The sequence below is a fragment of the Thermothelomyces thermophilus genome, chromosome 4, assembly GCF_000226095.1.
Source record: "Thermothelomyces thermophilus ATCC 42464 chromosome 4, complete sequence".
NCBI classification, from domain to species: Eukaryota; Fungi; Ascomycota; class Sordariomycetes; order Sordariales; family Chaetomiaceae; genus Thermothelomyces; species Thermothelomyces thermophilus.
In genome coordinates this window covers 3148569-3165001 of record NC_016475.1, presented here as the reverse complement: position 1 = coordinate 3165001, position 16433 = coordinate 3148569, and the positions used below count along the sequence as shown (strand labels likewise).

The following is a 16433-nucleotide window of genomic DNA, read 5'->3' as shown; positions in this document are numbered from 1 at the left end:
CCAGCGCCTTACGGGAGAGCATGTACAAACTGTGCTCGTGCAAAATGCAGGTGTATATACCGGTCGAATGGGGCCGGTTGTGAAAGGTATGAATCTGGTGTACCCAGCATGACATTTGCCCAGGATTGCCTATCCTCCCATTCCAATTCCGTTCCGCAGCAAGTAACACGGCATTGGGGGCTTCTTCCGGTTTGGTTTAGCGTTGGGGTTGAATCTGCCGGGCTGCAGTCTCCATGCTGCCTATCCTGTCCTAGCCCCGTCAAGACGTGAACTATATGGCCCGGCTCCGGCTCGGATCCGAAATCCGCTTCCGGCTGTCATCCGGCCCGTGCCCATCCTCATCCGAACAAGCTCTGGCGTGCCCCTGATAGCCGTCATTGAGACTGCGCTGATAAAAGATAGATGCTACCGGCTGAGCAAGGAGTGTGTCCCCTCAGTTACGGCCAGGAAACGCAATGGCAAGCGGGCCCATATGTCACGCACTGCCCAGCTTGAGGCCAAGATCGAAGACCTTGTCACGCTGCTCCGTCATCAGGCCGCCCCAGCGGTCAAGACGCCATCTCTGAGCAACACAGGGACAAACATCGACACGAGTACGCCAACCTTGAGCACCCACTCAACCACCACCAGCCAGTCGGAGCAGGGTTCCTCCCATCCCACCCCTGCCCCTGGTCTGCCACTTACACGGCCAGACCGTGGCCCAGGAAAAGTTGATGCAGGACCATCATGCCTAAGCTCTCTCCCTGGGGACGTCGTGGGACCCCAAGCTCCCGCCCCCCCGGCCGCCTCGGCAGAGCCCCCGTCCATGCCATCCTGTGTCTATCAGCCAAACGCCACTGAGGCGGCCGAGCGCCTCATGACTTTCCGCAAGTACATGCTCATATTTCTGCCATTCGTGCACCTGCCTGCGACCTTGACCTCTGAAAAACTCAGGGAATCGCATCCGTTCCTGTGGTTCAGCATCATGACCGTCACCTGCAGGAACGTGGATCGGCGGCTCGTCATGACTGAAGCGATCGAGAGGTTCGTCGCTCAGAGGGTAGTCGTTGAGCATGAAAAAAGCATGGATCTCCTACTTGGGCTCCTTGCTATGTTGGGCTGGTAAGAACCAATCCTTCGTGGACCAGGATACGGCGGGCAGTGCTAACCCCTTCACAACTCAGGACCCATTATCACTTGAAGGGAGATAAGACAAAACTTTCCGTCCTGGCGTCTCTCGCAAAGTCTCTGATTTATGACCTGGGCCTCAACAAGGGTCCATACGAGACTCTTATCTCGGCTCTCTTAAGAGCGCCGACCCATCACTCGTCTCCACGAGACAAGACCCTCGAAGAGCGGCGAGCGGTGCTTGCATGCTTTCTCCTCACTTCTCAGTTGGTGAAGAGTTCCCTTTTCCATACGAATTGATCAGCTGACATGGATGTAGGGCGGCATACACGATAAAGCGGATGGAAGCGCTGACCTGGACTTCCCACATGGACGAGTGCCTTCAGGAGCTCTCCGAGCAGAGAGAATGGCAGGGCGACGATTTACTAGTGGCCCAGGTCAAGGTTCAGCTCATAGTCGAACGCTTGGCACGCAATATTTCCCAGTCCCCGGATGGCATTCCGCCAAGCTACGTCTTGTCTTCGCTTCGGACACAGCTCCAAGCTATCAAGGCTCAACTTCCACCTCACTTGCAACAGAACGGTATGCCCTTCCCCCACCCCTCTCTTCCTCCGATATGAGCAAAGAAAAAGATAAAACTTGTTTTCTCTTCTGACTAACCATGCCAAGACACCATCCTCTGTCACATTTTCTACGCCGAACTAGCGATCCACGATGTGGCCATGAACAAGCCAAAAGCAGACCTCAGCGGGATCACGTCCGAAATGCAACGTTGTGAAGCAATAGAGGGGTGCATCAGTGCTATCCAGGGCTGGTTCGATAGGCATTTTTCTATTCCCAGCTACGTCTACATTGGCATGACATTCACGTACTGGTGGAGCATGGCCCACTGTCTTCTCACGCTTTCCAAGATCTCGACCCTCAACGAGCCTGGATGGAATCGTGAGGCGGTGAGGAACAGGATCGACTTGCTTGCCGTGCTAGACCAGCTGGGGATAAGGTTCGACGAAGTTTCGGCACAGCTACGGCTTGAAACCGGGCCGACCGTGGAAGAGGACCCGTTCTCCAAGTTCGCCAAACTAGTCCGGACAATGAAGACCAACTGGGCACCAGAGGTAGCTCCCGCCCAACGCAATCCGGGCCCGAGCGCAACCACAATGACAGATGCCTTTCTCGACAACAGCGCGGAGGGAATCGGCATGCCATTCTTTCAGCCGAGCGAGTCGGAGACGTGGATTGCTGGCCTTTTCGACGTCAACTGGGACATCTGAGCTAGGCTACGGGTTTCGGTTCTGTGATGGAGCAGGACATAGCACGGATCGCAGTGGATTCATTATCCTTAATTTGTGTCGACACTCTTGACCTCTGGCACGGCAAACGCCCCGCTCGATATGTACACACATCGCTCTTTATGATCAGTCAGCATGGCTGTGCCGTGTCGGAGAATGTTCTTCGATAACAATCATCACCGAGGTCGCCTGAGGCGGCGGCGGCGGCGAACCAACCAACTCGGGCACGCGCGGCCCTCCTCCCACATGCGCAACGCTGGAGAAGCTCACGGCGCGCGCTTTATTTCCCCCGGGGATCAAGAATGTTGGAAGATCAGGGCTGCTCTGGTCGGGGTAATACGACGAGACTTGCGATCGCGATTGCGGGTACTGTCCCGGCGTCAGGAAGACACTACTCTCTGGCCGATAGGGCGTCATTGGAGATACGGGCAGGACTGTACCCGGCGAAGAGCACGTCGTCAATGCGCTCACGGGTCGTGCCTCTCCCAGATCTCCCCCTGACCGAGACTGCTGGTGCCCCTGGTATTGCTGGGACTGCTGCGGCGGATACTCCCCTGGTATGTCAAACCCCGGGTCGCCGGGCATCGTCCCTGCCGGTGGTATCCTAAATCCGGATTGCCCAACCTCTCTTCTGCTGCCACCTGAACCGGTGACCGCGCTACTTTCCCGTCCGTTCCCGAGATCGTGCTCCTCCAGCCAGGGGGGCGGATAGTAACGTCCCTCGGCTGCGTCATATCCTATTTGCCCGCCAATACCACCGCCGCTCTCTGCCGGTGGAGGAACGACCGGCAGGTTCGGTCCTTGGCCCTGCACATCCTCCAGACCGCGCGGATAGTCAGCCGTGATGACGGCACCGCGGATTCCGCCTTGGCGCCGCCTCCATAGGAAAAAAGTAGCAGCGGTGATCAGAGCGGCGGACGCAACTGCCGCGGCTGCGATGCCTGCTGCCGCGCCGGCGGAGAGGCCCGTCCTGTGGTTTCCCTGCTCATCTTGGCTGTTGTTGATAGGGGGCTTAGTGGTAGTGGTGCTGGGAGTGTCGATATCGCTGGGGAAGAAACGGTCTGTGCTGGTGGGAGCGTTCACGGTAGAGCTCGGGACCTCGGTGGGCTGCGCACCATCCTCTTTACCGTCTTGCTCATCGTCGCTGTCGCCGTTCTGTGTCGGCACTGGCTGATCGTCTTCGCTGGCATCGCTGCCTTGAACCACGGTCACGGTTATGACACGCCGCTCCGTTTCGACCTCGAAGCGGGCGGCGAGGGTCACAACATCACTTCTGCGGCGAGCGAGGTCTGGCTGGGACCGGTTATCAGTATTGTGTGCGGACAAGGAGGAGACAGTGGGATGACGGGTGTGCTCACCGGTGTCGGTTTCGAGGTTGTTAGTTGGCCGGACGCTGCTCCTACGCCAGCAGTAGCTAAGGTCAGCAATGGGAACAGCGTCCTCGCTGACTTCATGGATCAGTTCCCCTTGCGTCTAGCTTGGGAGGTTGCTGCGGTTCTCACGACAGCATCAGTCTTTGCGGTCGCACCTCCTGGTGCTGGCGGTAATGTAATGATGAGGAACCCTTGTTTTGGGTCCTGTATACAATATTCTTTTTAAAGGAGGCTAGAGCTAGAAGAATGGGCAACTCTGGGTGGGACAGGGCTGCTAATTAACTGGTAGAGTAAGCGGTCATGGGTATGGTTTCTTCGTTTATACATACATACATCCTGGCTTCAAAAGAGGGCCGGTCATGGTTCAATTATTTGCCACAGGCCACAAGGACCGACCGACCGCTTGAGGGACTCGGGATTCTTCTCGACATATATGTACGCTAAGTGGGAACCAGTCAAATGTGCTGATCGATGTGTCAGCCTAGTTATGCTGGGGCCTCCGTCTCCTTGCATGCAACTTGCCCATGCTGCCGTCGTGTCGGCAGTGGATGGATTATGTCCCGCATTCGGGAGGTGCATTGTATGGTACACAAGTTGAAACGCACACTCTTGGTCGGACCCGTATTTCCTGTCTCAGTTATGGCCACCGGCCGCCGCCGTTGGACGCCGACCGGGTTCGTGGCCGGGTTGAATGGCCAGCCAGAGTGGGTCTCGGCAAGCCGGGCGAGCTCCGTTTGGTGGGGCAGAGGCCGGTTCCGGCACCTACTGTAGTAAGCTCCTACTTGGGAAAGAGCTGCGGAATAAGTCACGGGAACTGAGTAGAGATCGTATACCTCTTTGCCTTCATTCACTTTCTTTTCCGCATTCAGAATAATGGAGTACTACTACCTTAGCACGCCGTTGCACTGTACATACATACATACGGAGTAGTGTACACCGAAACTCCACTTGTATTAATTCGATGCCTCGAGTTGGCCGCGCCCAGAAACGTCCAGGGGCAGCTTGTTGATCACAGCAGCCAAAGTTAGTGCTGGAATCATTGGGCCCCCCCAACCTGTGTTGCTTTTTTTAAAAAGAAAACCTCGAACGGCATCAGTGCACGGAACCATTCTTAGTTGCCAGACCTCTGAATGTACAATACATACCATACACACGCAGTAGCCCGTACTACACATATGCTATGAAGGCACAGTGTCAATTGTTTTTGAAGATTTCATTGGATGAACAGCAATGCGCATATGCTGTTTGCGAGGGTTCAGATTGACGCCAATCGGGTTGCGGAAGAAGGGGGAGCAGGTGTCAGGATGAAGCTGCAGGCAGGACAGCAACCGCAGCCCTGGGACGCGCTAGCGGGAACTAAGCGCGTCGAACCTGGACCCATGCTCCATCAGCCGAGCTTCTATGCCAAGCCCAGTGAGGTTGCTGCCGATCTGCAATTAACGGATATTGGGGGCAGTGCAGGTACCTGCCCTCCACTGCAATTTGGTTACGGCAGGGCCGGCGCTACGCTAACTCTCTCTGTCAAGCCAGGGCACTTCCGCTCATTCCTCGCTTTAGTTTTCATTTCCTCTCTCTCTTTTTTTTTCTCTTTTTCTTGACGTTCAGAGTATAACCGCACAATCTTGGCTGTCGCATGTGGTCCCAAACAACTAGCCATTTCAGATTCGCCTGGTAGGCTGTTTGGGACTGGCGTGCATGGAGTTGTCCAGTGTCCCGCTAAAACCTTTGTTACCTTGTCTCCTGAGGAAACCTTCGGCCAAATATCGAACGGCGAAACAGGGACGGGAAGCTGCGGAATTATAAGCATGGAGGAGACGCGCCCAAACAGGCCCAGCGGCATTCCCCGGCCGTCAAAGATCCCCGTCCAAACATCCAAACTCCCTCTTCCACGAACGAACTCGATTCGGACCTCTCCGTCACGCGAGAGCCTGAACAGCGCCAACGGGACGGGACACCTGCGAAACCCAAAGCTCCGAACTACCCCTTCTCGCGACCAGCTAGCCCCCGCGCCCACCGCGACTGCAGCCCCTACAAACCGCTCTCAGCCGAGCACTGCGCCCCTGCGTGCCGTATCGTCGCCTCATAGCAGGGCGGGCGTCAATCAGGTCCCGGCTGGCAACGCGCGAGATCTCAGGCCGGGGCCGAACACAACAGGACAGGAAAGAGGAGGAACATACGCAGTCGGCCACGCCGTCCGGTCGAGCTCGGCGACCACTGGATCGCTCCGCCGCCAATCCTCCCAGCAATGGATTTCCGCAGGGACCATGCCAGAGGAAGAGCCTGGGTTGGGTGCATCTTCGACCATAATCGCTGAGGAGGATGCGAATGGGGGAACGAGCCCGGAATCTCCCTCCAAGCTGCGGCCGTCCTTGGTGGAAAGAACCGTGGAAACTCTCTCCCGCTTACCATCGTCGCCCTCCGTCAAAGGGAGAGGCGCGGCATCATTCTACGACGCTGCCGCCACGAGGCCGACCTCTCCCATCGAAAGTCAGGGGTCTCGTTCGGAGTCGAACCCTCAGTCAGATGGATCCGGTGGGCAGCCAAGGAGTGCCAGTAGACCCGGTTCCAGTTCCGGCCTGGATGAGTCCATATCCGGCTTCCGTTCCCAGCTTGCCACCTCCGATAACCCGCTTTCGCCCGTCCAAGGCATCCCCCTTCGCAGCCGACGCAGTGTTCAGTCTCTCCAGATGTCTTCGGCAAAGACTACGTCGGTCAGGCAAGGACGAACATCGCTGTACGGGATGGGGCCACCTAACGCCACTGTGGCCCCCCGCGCGAGAACCCCTAGCCCGGGGAAAACGGGACCTGAGATCCCAGCGCCCAAGTCCGCCTCGAAAACACTGGCGCCCCGACCGCTCAACAAACGGCATTCTGTCAACGGCCTCGTCAAGAAGCCAGCAGCCTCGGCACAGGCCAAGCCGGAGACAACCAGGAAGGCGTCCCTGGCCTCGCGGGGCTCATCTGCAACGTCGGGGGAAGGCAGCAGCAACCTTTCCACCGCGTCGGTTGCGTCAGGAAGCACAGCTATCACTGCGGACTCGACGGAGCCCGGCCAGTCGTACAAGAAGACCTCGGCAGCTTTGCGTGAGCAAATTGCGAAGGCAAGGGCCGCGAAGAAGGCCGCCGCTCAACAGAACGCCGTGGGCACCGCGGCCGGGTCTGAGGAACCCGCCTTTGTGCCGGCGGATGCCAGCTTTGACTTTGGCCTTTCTAACGATCCGTTCAACCAGAACCGCGATGATAAATCGCAGGCCAAAGTACTGCGCAGCCGACTCGAGACCGCAAGGACAAGCGGCCGGCTCAACATCGCCGCGATGGGCTTGAAGGAGATCCCGGCCGAAGTGCTCAATATGTACAACCTCGAGTCCATCGGCCAGTCTGGCAGTGCCTGGGCCGAAAGTGTTGACCTTACCCGCTTCGTTGCCGCCGACAATGAGCTGGAAATGATCAGCGACTCAGTGTTTCCCGACGTCGACCCGCAGGAACTTGCCGAGGACGAGGACAGCCAAGGGAACATCTTTGCCGGATTGGAAACTCTTGACTTGCACGGAAACATTCTGGTCAACCTACCGATGGGCCTGAGGCGCCTTTCCTTCCTGACATCCCTCAACTTGGTACGGAAGCTTTTTGGTTGTTGTCTGTTCTGCCTGATATGTGGTGCTGACCCTTTGCCGTAGTCCTTGAATCGACTGTCAAACAGCTGCCTTGAGGTGATTTGCCAAGTAACCTCACTCAAGGACCTCAAGCTCGGAGGTAACCTTCTGTATGGTCCGCTTGATCCATGCTTCTCCAAACTCGTCAACCTCGAGATACTCGACCTCCACGGCAACAATCTCTCATCCTTGCCCGCCGAGTTTGGCAACCTCTCCCGTCTCCGGATCCTCAATCTTAGCGAAAACGGCTTCGAAGAGTTGCCTTTTGATGTTTTGGCTGGCCTGCCGTTGAGAGAGCTGATTGCCCGCAAGAACCAGCTCAGTGGCACGCTGATCAAAGACGCTGTCGATGCTATGCCGACGCTTCAGGCGCTGGACGTCTCTTCGAACCAGTTGGCCCACCTGTGCTCGTGGGGAAGAAGCGTCAGGATGCCCGCCCTTCACCAACTCTGCGTCTCGATGAACCGGCTGCAGGCGCTGCCTGATGTCAGCACTTGGACCAGCCTTGTCACCCTCGCGGCTGACGAAAACAGCATCAATGCCATCCCGGAAGGATTCACGAAGCTGGAGCAGCTGAGGTCTGTGGATTTTTCGAGCAACGACATCCGCGTCGTTCCACCCGAGGTTGGACGAATGGAGAACCTCTCCAACCTCCGGTTGAGCGGCAATCCTCTTCGTGAGAAGAAATATAGTACCATTAGCACCGAGGAGATGAAGTCGATTCTTGCGCAGCGGTTGGAGCCGGAGGCAGTGGAGCATCAGGATGAGCCGGCGACTAACGGTCAGGACGAGTATTTTACCGCCGACGATTCGGCCATCAATACGGCTGCCGACAACCACGTCCATGAAGATGACGAAAGCCGCTCCGACCTGGAACACTTTGCCACTCCGCCAACGTCGGCCCCGGCTTCTCCGGCCCGATCGCGCTCTCAGACGGCCACGTGGCCGGTCAAGTCCGGCGGCGTCCTCGACAGGTCCAACACCGAGTCCTCCTCCCTCCACCCGGTCATCTGCTCCAAGCTGGCCGCAACCCACAAGGTCTCCGAGATCCAGCTCCACCACAACCTCTTCACTGGCTTCCCCGAGTCCCTCACTTTCTTTGCCGCAACCCTCACTGCGCTCTCGCTCGCCCACAACCAGCTTGTCGGCGAAACCTACCTCGGCGGCGCCAGCGGCAATGAGTCCCTCGACCTCCCCGCTCTCAAGGAACTCAACCTCACCCACAATCACATCACCGGCCTCACCCCGCTGACAAGCCACCTGCGCGCCCCTCAGCTGCAGAAGCTCGACGTCTCGTTCAACCGCCTCGCCGCGCTGCCGCAGGGCACTCAGCTGCGCGACGCGTTTCCCAACCTGACGGTGCTTCTCGCGTCCAACAACCACCTCGCGGATTTGGATCCGGAGACGATCCGAGGCTTGAAGGTGGTAGATGCGTCTAACAACGACATTGCACACCTGAATCCGCGGATCGGGTTGCTGGGCGGGAGCGGCGGGTTGGAGAGGCTGGACGTGAGCGGGAACCGGTTCCGCGTGCCGAGGTGGAATGTGCTGGAGCGCGGAACCGAGGCGACGCTTCGGTGGTTGAGGGGGCGGGTGCCCGTTGCGGAGATGGGGGCTTGGAAGGGTGAGAATGGAGAAGATGACGATGACGTGGATTGAATGATCGGATCTCCTGAAGGGGGGTTCCTAGACGGTTCCTCGTAGTTTTCTCCTTGTACAATTCCCGGCCCGGTTGCTCTTAACCGGCTCAGCCATCCGGACCCCCCGTCTCCCCTTGGGTGTCTCTTTATAAAGCAACTCGTCCAGCGGTTCGCTGCTTGTATTCGTTTCATGATACCAACCTCTTGTAATGTAATGTATTTTTTTTTTCTTTTTTCGTTCTCCGTCCAGGCCAACTGTGGCCTTGGGGGTTCGATTCGATGTTTTGCTTACTGTATCATTAGCTTAGGAAACAAGGGATGCATTGGCTGCTAGTGAGTTTAAAGCTGCTCTAGGCAAAGAAGAGTTGTCTAATAAGCCGTGTTGACATCGTTGTTCAACAGATCCGAGCAACAGCGCGGCGGCCCTTAACAACCCTAACCCTCTATGTGCAACCCCTGAGAATGTCCAGAACGCGCCGCGCTCTGGGTCTGGCGATCTTGGCGTCACATCCCAAAATGGGTATTGTACATACCTGTCCTCGACAACCATCACATCAGCGTGCTTCTAGCCAATTCACCCGCTGCGCATCTGTCTGTACGTCCTGTCAGCGCTCCTGTCCAGCAGACCGACCAAACAAGGCCATCAAGTCGGGGCTATTGCTCGCCTAACTGACCAGCCGCGAACAGGCGATTCAAGCCGTCGTCGTCGTGTCTCGTTACCTCGCTCTGATCCTCTATCCGTTCCGTGATCCCCCAGCAAAGAAGAAAACACCATGACGCGCGCCCAGCAGACCATCTCCCTTGCGCTACTCGTGAGCTCGGTACGCTAGCCGCGGAAACAAGATGATGAATTTGGAAACTTGGGAAAACAGAGCGGACAAAATGTGCTGATCGCCGCCGTGCGCACCCCTCTCCCCCCCGGCAGTTCTACCTCTCCCTCTACCTCGGACTCTTCCCCCTCCCGCCCATCATCCAGGAAGCCATTGTACCCGTGGTACGTGACAGATTGCTTTTCTTTTTTTTCCCTCCTTCTCCTCTCCCCTTTGAACCTCTCGCAGTGGGCACACGCATGAGACTGACATGGCGCGTCTTCTTCTTTTTTTTTTTTCGTCCTTTTCCCACAGCTGCCCTTCTGGTTCCTCGTCTCCTTCGGCGCCTGGTTGCTCTTCCGCCTCGGCTGGGGCCTGCTCACCTTCCGCGACACACCCGATGCCTACGCCGAGCTGATGGAGGAGATCAAGATGGCCAAGGCGGACCTGAGGGCCAAGGGCGTGGATGTCGATTAGGGGAAGTCACGGTGTACACAAGTTGTCACGAACGAGGGCTTGGAACGGATGGGCGAGCGCCTACGATATTCCAGCTGTACAACAGATACTTCGAAAAAAAAAGGGATGCTTGTTTACCACCGCTGGTTGAGCGGGTCGGGGAGTTGTGGTTCAGAGAGAGTTGGTATTTTATTGCGCGCCATGCGAGCGCAAAAAGAGTCAAGCTCGAGGGTACTGCTGTCCCCCGGCAGGAGCATCAGGGGAGGTTTTTAGTTTGGCCTTCTCTGGCATAGCATTTCCTCCATTACCGCCCGGAGAGCTTCCAATCAACATTTCAGCGCCATGCAGATTGGACGGGTTTTATTATTCTTGGGTTGTTCTCCTCCGTCTTCAAGTCGCTCGCTGCTCCCCTGCTAGCAAGCAGACCACTGTCCGGACGGCATTGAGGGGATCCTCCCCCCCTTGAATCAGCTCATCAAACAGCTTTGGAAGGCCAGACAGCTGCCCTCTCTCGTCGTGCTTGTGCCCTACCGTTACGCGTTAGTGGGGTCAGAGGAACGAGGGCGGAACCTTTTTTTTTTTTTTTTTTGGGGGGGGGGGGGGGAGGGGGTTGGTCACTCACACTTGGCCGGCAACCCGACCAGCACCCCAATCTCGCTCTGTGCCTCTCCCGTCCAGTCAAAGCCAATCCGCCACTGCACCCGTAGCATCGATTTCTCTCCTCTTCCCCGGCCCTCCAACACGGGGACTTCCAGGTCAATGCACGTCCGCCCCATAAACGGCAACAGATCCGCCGTCCCGTATTTCTCCATCGTCGTCCCATCTACGCTCTCGCCCTCTCCGTCCTCCCCCTCACTTCCCCCATCCTGATCCGCTTCTTCGTCTTCCCCCTCCTCCTCCTCCTCCGCCGCCTCCGCCTCCGCCTCCGCCTCCTCCCCTCCCCGCTCAACCCATCGCCTCCTTCTCCTCCTCCTCATCCTTCTTCTCGGATTCCTTTGTCCCGCCACCTGCCCTGCCCTCATCCTGCGAACCATCTCCCCAAAGGCTTCCTTGCTGCCGCCAACCTCCCTCTCCAGCACGATCCACGCCTTCGCGCGCTGCACCGCCACGCGCAGCCACTCGCCCATGGCCCAGGTCAAGACGCTGACGTTGTTGTATAGCCCGCTGCTGCCGCCGCCGCCGCCGTTTTCATTCTCACCCGCCCCTACTACCTTGTTGATGAACGGCCGCAGCTCCGCCTCGGCGGCCGGGTCCAGGCGGGGCACGGCGAGCGAGGCGACGGCCATGGTCTTGGTGTTGACCGTCATCTCGATGCGGGCCGCGAAGAGGCCGCGCGGCGAGGCGGACGATGCCGTGATGCTGTGCTGCTGCAGCAGGGGCGCATCCGCGGTGCCGTCGCCGCCGCTGCCGCTCTCGGCGCGTGGCAGCGGCGAGACGTGGGCGGTGAAGGTCAGCGGGGTGAACACCCGGAGGTACGGGAGGGCCTCGGCGGCCGTCATGGGGAGGGGGTGGTGAGAGACGGGCGGGGGCAGTTCTTCGCCGCCGCCGCCGTCCTCTCCAGCTTGCGTCCGGCGCGGTGCCTGGATTCGTTGGAGGGTCGGCGGCCCGGATGGGGAGGGCTTGCTGAACGGGAGGAAGGCGATGGGGTTGAGCGCCGAGGCGACCAAGTCCTCGATGGGGTCCGGTTTTGGCGCGCTGGTGCCTGGCGGGAGAACATGGCGAGCGAGGAGGTCGAGGATCTCGTCCCCGTTGGCGGGAGGGGACGGCTCGCGTCGGGAGAGGCGCGCCTGTCGGATGCGCTCGTTCTCTCTGCTTGCGATGTCCAGGTCTCGCTCGAGGCGGCTGATCTCGGCCAGCAACGAATCGCGCAGCCTCTTCTTCTCCGCGTCTGGGTCGGCCGGTTTCAGACCGCGTGACTCAGCGGGAGGCGGCGCGGGCTCCGTAACGGCTGCCGTTTCAGCCTGAGCGTTCTTGGCTGGCAGCGAGAAAGGGAGGGCGCCATTCGCGGACTTTCCCAGGCGTATCGGCGACGGTTTGAGTGGCGAGGAACTCTTAAGCCTCTCGGCCAGTGCTCGGTTCCGCTTGGGTCGCCGCGAAGGTGTGTTGTGTATCCCGGAAGGAGGAGTGCTGACGACCGGATCGGGATGTTGAGGGGTCGGGGGGAGCTCAGGCTCGGGATCGGCCACGTCGGGGAGGACCCCAGGAGGCACGCCGGGGTGCAGACGCGCGGAAATGGCCTTCAATAACTCGTCATCCTCCTCAGGGGCAGGCGGCGGAAGTGGTCTCGGCATTGGTCGCGTTGGGCTCTTCCTAGGACCCAGGCGTCTCGCAGGCGATCGCAGAACACTGTCCCTTTCCGATGCCGCTTGTCCTCCACCATCGCGAGTCGCAGAGCGCAGGTCAAGTTGAGTCCGCATGGCCCGAGTCAAACCCCCCGTACTATCGGGCGTAGCCGCGCGCGAGGCAGAGGGAGGCGCATCTGGCGACGAGCGCAGTCGCCTTGGCTGGCTCTCTCGCCGTCGCAAGATGTCGGGATTGTACCGCTCAAGGCTTGCTCTCGTGAGAGAGGCAAAGGACGGCCGACTGGGCGAAGAAGCGGACGGCGGCGGGGCGTCTCGTGGTGTTGCCGACTGTGCTTCTGCATCTGGGTCGGCGGGCACGGCGTTTCGAGGCGATGTTCGCCGCCTTTTGGGTGCGGGGGAGTCCATCGCGGCGCCAATTGGGTGGCCGATTATACGTTCATCATCGCGAGGCTATTCGGCGCGAAATATCACTCGGTAACGCGTCGAAGTGGCGGTTGGGGGGGTGGTGTCTTTCCTAGAATCTTTCCTAGAAGTAGGGAAGGCTGACTGGGGGGGGGGGGGGGGCTCGATGTTTTTGTTTGGGAAGCTGCATGTGCATCGCCAGGGAGTTGCGGGACAGTGCGCGGTGCAGGGCGAATGGCACTGTCAATAAGCCAGTCATGACGTTGGCCTCGGCAAAATCATCCTTGGATTTCCGCTTTCCCGCACTTCGAGCTGGACCCCTGTCCCGGTTCAAAAAATCATCGTTCAATTGCGCCTCGTTCTTCGTCTGATAGCTGCTTCGTGCTCCCGACCCGAGCAGGCAGAACCCCTTCCTTCAACCCGAGGCTCAGTGCCCGCTTCATGCTCCTCCCGCAGTAGCGCGTCATCCGCAGCTGCCACCTGCTGCGCCATCGAATATAAAATAATCAGCACACAGAAGCAACCATGCGCAGAACGCTGCTCAACACCCGGCCGTCGCGCGCCGTCATCCGTGCCCTAGGCGGCCAACAGCCGCGGCGCACCTTTGCCGCGCCGTCGCCCGTCGTGCGGTCCAAGGAGCAGGCACACCCGGTCGGACCTTTTTACGAGGCCATCCTGCGCACCCCGGTGCCGCAGCCGAAGGAGAAGCCGGAGAACCCGCCGGTGACATCAAAGTCAGCGCCCGTCCAGACGCCCAAGCCCGCGCCCGAGCACCAGCAGTCGAAGCCGGTGGCTGAGGAGAAGAAGGCGGCCGAGGAACAAGCGGCAGCATCAGAGGACAAGAAACCCGCGCGGCGCACCCGCAAACCGAAGCAGGAGACAAGCACCCCCAACTCCAAGGCCAAGTCGGTCCCCTCCTCTATCTCCTCCTCTACCTCTTCCTCGTCCTCTTCACCTTCTTCCTCCTCCTCCACTTCCTCTTCTTCTTCTGTCGACTTCACCGCTGCCTCCTCTTCCCCAACACCACCCGGCCCAACCCTCCTCCCACAATCACCACAATCATCACAACCATCACAATTATCACCACCACCATCACAGCCAGGAGAAGAGTCATCAGGACAAGAACCGCCGTCTAACGACGTACAGACCCGCGCCAGCGTCGTCTTCACCTCCAGCCTAGCCGGCCCCGCCGAGCGGCGGGAGCGGCTGGCGCGGATCCGCGCCGAGAGCCGCCTCGTCGCCGGCGTGCTGGTCCCGCCCCGGCCCGAGGAGCCCGACAACTGCTGCATGAGCGGGTGCGTCAACTGCGTCTGGGACCGCTACCGCGACGAGATGGAGGAGTGGGCCGCCCGCCGCGCCGAGGCCGAGCGCCGGCTCGCCGCCGAGGACGCCGGGCCCCAGGTCGGCGTCACCGAGGAGAGCATGGAGCGCACGGCCGACTCCGCTGGCGGGATGGATTTGGGTGTGCACGACGAGGCGGCGGATCGCGGGGCGGCCAGCATGGACGACGACGGCGGTGGCTCGGTGGGCAACTGGGAGACCGGAACAGCCGTCGGCCGGACGGATGACCACGGAAAGGGCGGGAAGCTTGCAGAGGATTTCTGGGACGAGGATCTGTACAAGAACGTGCCGGTCGGGATCAGGGAGTTTATGAAGCAGGAGAAGCGGCTGAAGGAGAAGCACCGGCGAGAGGGAACGCTAGGTGGGAAGGATTTGGACTGACGCTGCCAGTGTATCAATACATCCGGCTTTTCGCGTGTTTGATAGACTTCGGGGACTTGGCGGGGTTAGAGAGGTAATAATAGACCGTCGTCACGAGGGTGTGCGGTGTCACCGATGGGAAGTGGTCAAATACGGTATCAATTCACGCACTCTTCCAAACGCCTCCCTCCCTTCTGAACATGCTCCTCTTGTCTATCCCGGACCAAAGCTCTCTTCTGCGACTGCCAAAGTGCTGTAGCCATCCCAACTCCGCCGTCTCCTAACTCCAACGCGATGCTAGCGGCTGCCCCCAGCCCACCTCTGAATTGCCCGGCTTTGTCTCCAGAGGTTGGTGGCATGAAGGCCAAAAAAACCAACCTGGGTTACTCGTTTCCACGCGGCGAGTTCTGGTGAGGACAACCCGCCTTTCATTACTGCCCTGTACTCACAACGTACGGTGGGCTGTGCCGGGTTGCTCCCATATTTTTTTTCTGTCTCGTTTTATTCTCTCTCTTTTACTTCTTCTCGCCATCACAAGCCGTTCTTGGCCTTGGCCTCGGCCGCGTTGCGGTCGTGCTCGTCAATGTCGGTGGCCTCCCACGGGTAGCAGATCCACTCGTCGCCCACCGTCCGGGCAGCAAGGTACCGGCCGTTCATGATGTCGTCGGGGAGGGTGCCCTTCTTTTGCTTGTCCTTGTTCTGTTGGTCCTCCATCAGTATTTGCAGTTCAAGAAGAGACAAGAGAGGAAGAGCAACTCGGGGAATAACGCACATGCAGGACGAACACGGCAAACTCGGTGTTGAGGTCGCTGCCCAGCTTGGCGCGCGCCTGCTCCACGTCCTTCTGCAGCTCCTTGACGGCGTACTCGAGCGTGGTGCGGGTGTCGTCGACCTCGTCGACGATGAGCACGCGCTTGCCGACCAGGTTGGCCATCTCGCCCAGGGCCGTCAGGTCGAGCCACTGGGTGCGCGTGACCTTGGTACCGGCGGCCTCGACGGCCTGGTCGGCTGCGTCGGGCAGCTGCTCGTACAGCGAGAGGCCGATGGCCTGGATCGGGATGTTGGGGCTGCCGGGCTGCTTGAGGAACGAGCGAAGGATGCGCGCGGGCACGTACCCGCCGCCGCCGATGGCGATCATCAGCTGCGGCTTGAACTCGGCCAGGATCCGCGGGGCCGCCTCCTGGCACAGCTTGTGCACCTATCGCCGCGCCGGGCGGGTTAGTCCCCCATGCTGTTGTTGTTCGGTCGCCGACATGGGCAATGTGGCAGACAGCTTACATCGTTGTAAGTGATGTACAGTTTCTCGACCATTTTGGCGCTTGGCGGGGCGATTCTTTTAACAAGGCGACAAACAACTCAGGGTGGTCTTAGCGGGTGAGACTCCGTATAGCGGGGTGTCTGCCGTGTGACGGGTGAGTTTCGTAAGTATGCAGCTGGGTGGGTAAAACGATGGTGGGAGCGGTACAACTCACCACAGAGAGTATCGGCCGGAAAAATATATTCGTGTGAGAGAACAAAATAACAAAACATGGAGTTCGTGAACGACATGTGCTTCTAAGGCAAGAAAAAAAAAAAAGTTCCCTCCCCCCGCCATCCACAACAACCCCACTATGCATGGATTAGGCCGGGCGCTCGGGTTCGGCGTGGGGAGTGGAAGAGAAAAAAGAGCAGGATCCCCGCCCAGCCAGTCGCTGCAGCGG

The 16433-nt window shown here is 59.2% G+C and overlaps 7 protein-coding genes across 7 annotated transcripts; 4 read left to right on the top strand and 3 right to left on the bottom strand.

Moving 5' to 3' along the window:
- The first annotated feature begins 371 nt into the window (after positions 1-371).
- On the top strand, positions 372-2450 carry MYCTH_2307170 (uncharacterized protein). The gene is made up of 4 exons (XM_003664346.1): positions 372-1101; positions 1164-1373; positions 1427-1689; positions 1777-2450. The coding sequence occupies exons 1-4, from the start codon at positions 473-475 to the stop codon at positions 2376-2378; spliced, it is 1704 nt and encodes a 567-aa protein (XP_003664394.1). The 5' UTR covers positions 372-472; the 3' UTR covers positions 2379-2450.
- A 126-nt stretch (positions 2451-2576) lies between these two features.
- On the bottom strand, positions 2577-4130 carry MYCTH_108061 (uncharacterized protein; the record flags this gene model as incomplete). Its single annotated transcript, XM_003664345.1, has 4 exons — positions 2577-2830; positions 2868-3689; positions 3925-3973; positions 4099-4130. 4 exons carry the CDS (start codon positions 4128-4130, stop codon positions 2810-2812), a joined length of 924 nt encoding a protein of 307 aa, XP_003664393.1. The 3' UTR covers positions 2577-2809.
- Positions 4131-5347: 1217 nt separating this feature from the next.
- On the top strand, positions 5348-9484 carry MYCTH_2307166 (uncharacterized protein). Its single transcript, XM_003664344.1, has 3 exons — positions 5348-7383; positions 7447-9395; positions 9465-9484. Exons 1-2 carry the CDS (start codon positions 5575-5577, stop codon positions 9079-9081), a joined length of 3444 nt encoding a protein of 1147 aa, XP_003664392.1. The 5' UTR covers positions 5348-5574; the 3' UTR covers positions 9082-9395; positions 9465-9484.
- A 240-nt stretch (positions 9485-9724) lies between these two features.
- Positions 9725-10575, top strand: MYCTH_2307165 (uncharacterized protein). Its single transcript, XM_003664343.1, has 3 exons — positions 9725-9883; positions 9988-10056; positions 10187-10575. The coding sequence occupies exons 1-3, from the start codon at positions 9836-9838 to the stop codon at positions 10346-10348; spliced, it is 279 nt and encodes a 92-aa protein (XP_003664391.1). The 5' UTR covers positions 9725-9835; the 3' UTR covers positions 10349-10575.
- A 93-nt stretch (positions 10576-10668) lies between these two features.
- On the bottom strand, positions 10669-13156 carry MYCTH_2307164 (uncharacterized protein). Its single transcript, XM_003664342.1, has 2 exons — positions 10950-13156; positions 10669-10854 (listed from the first exon to the last, which is right to left on the bottom strand). Exons 1-2 carry the CDS (start codon positions 12616-12618, stop codon positions 10718-10720), a joined length of 1806 nt encoding a protein of 601 aa, XP_003664390.1. The 5' UTR covers positions 12619-13156; the 3' UTR covers positions 10669-10717.
- Positions 13157-13356: 200 nt separating this feature from the next.
- On the top strand, positions 13357-14822 carry MYCTH_2307162 (uncharacterized protein). The gene has a single exon (XM_003664341.1). The coding sequence runs from the start codon at positions 13558-13560 to the stop codon at positions 14752-14754; it is 1197 nt and encodes a 398-aa protein (XP_003664389.1). The 5' UTR covers positions 13357-13557; the 3' UTR covers positions 14755-14822.
- A 55-nt stretch (positions 14823-14877) lies between these two features.
- MYCTH_2134806 (uncharacterized protein) lies at positions 14878-16132 on the bottom strand. The gene is made up of 3 exons (XM_003664340.1): positions 16012-16132; positions 15506-15931; positions 14878-15432 (listed from the first exon to the last, which is right to left on the bottom strand). The coding sequence occupies exons 1-3, from the start codon at positions 16042-16044 to the stop codon at positions 15265-15267; spliced, it is 627 nt and encodes a 208-aa protein (XP_003664388.1). The 5' UTR covers positions 16045-16132; the 3' UTR covers positions 14878-15264.
- Positions 16133-16433: the final 301 nt, after the last annotated feature.

What these genes read in the sequence shown, in the direction of transcription:
- MYCTH_2307165 (XM_003664343.1), top strand. Translation starts at nt 9,836, where the DNA reads ATGACGCGCGCCCAGCAGACCATCTCCCTTGCGCTACTCGTGAGCTCG. An exon ending in TTGCGCTACTCGTGAGCTCG is followed by an intron (nt 9,884 to 9,987) that starts GTACGCTAGCCG and finishes CCCCCCCGGCAG; the next exon opens with TTCTACCTCTCCCTCTACCT. An exon ending in AGGAAGCCATTGTACCCGTG is followed by an intron (nt 10,057 to 10,186) that starts GTACGTGACAGA and finishes CTTTTCCCACAG; the next exon opens with CTGCCCTTCTGGTTCCTCGT.
- MYCTH_2307164 (XM_003664342.1), bottom strand. Translation starts at nt 12,618, where the DNA reads ATGCCGAGACCACTTCCGCCGCCTGCCCCTGAGGAGGATGACGAGTTA. An exon ending in GGTCGGGTTGCCGGCCAAGT is followed by an intron (nt 10,855 to 10,949) that starts GTGAGTGACCAA and finishes GCGTAACGGTAG; the next exon opens with GGCACAAGCACGACGAGAGA.
- MYCTH_2307162 (XM_003664341.1), top strand. Translation starts at nt 13,558, where the DNA reads ATGCGCAGAACGCTGCTCAACACCCGGCCGTCGCGCGCCGTCATCCGT.
- MYCTH_2307166 (XM_003664344.1), top strand. Translation starts at nt 5,575, where the DNA reads ATGGAGGAGACGCGCCCAAACAGGCCCAGCGGCATTCCCCGGCCGTCA. An exon ending in TCCTGACATCCCTCAACTTG is followed by an intron (nt 7,384 to 7,446) that starts GTACGGAAGCTT and finishes CCTTTGCCGTAG; the next exon opens with TCCTTGAATCGACTGTCAAA.
- MYCTH_2307170 (XM_003664346.1), top strand. Translation starts at nt 473, where the DNA reads ATGTCACGCACTGCCCAGCTTGAGGCCAAGATCGAAGACCTTGTCACG. An exon ending in TGCTTTCTCCTCACTTCTCA is followed by an intron (nt 1,374 to 1,426) that starts GTTGGTGAAGAG and finishes ACATGGATGTAG; the next exon opens with GGCGGCATACACGATAAAGC. An exon ending in ACCTCACTTGCAACAGAACG is followed by an intron (nt 1,690 to 1,776) that starts GTATGCCCTTCC and finishes AACCATGCCAAG; the next exon opens with ACACCATCCTCTGTCACATT.
- MYCTH_2134806 (XM_003664340.1), bottom strand. Translation starts at nt 16,044, where the DNA reads ATGGTCGAGAAACTGTACATCACTTACAACGAT. An exon ending in TGTACATCACTTACAACGAT is followed by an intron (nt 15,932 to 16,011) that starts GTAAGCTGTCTG and finishes GCGCGGCGATAG; the next exon opens with GTGCACAAGCTGTGCCAGGA. An exon ending in TTGCCGTGTTCGTCCTGCAT is followed by an intron (nt 15,433 to 15,505) that starts GTGCGTTATTCC and finishes GAGGACCAACAG; the next exon opens with AACAAGGACAAGCAAAAGAA.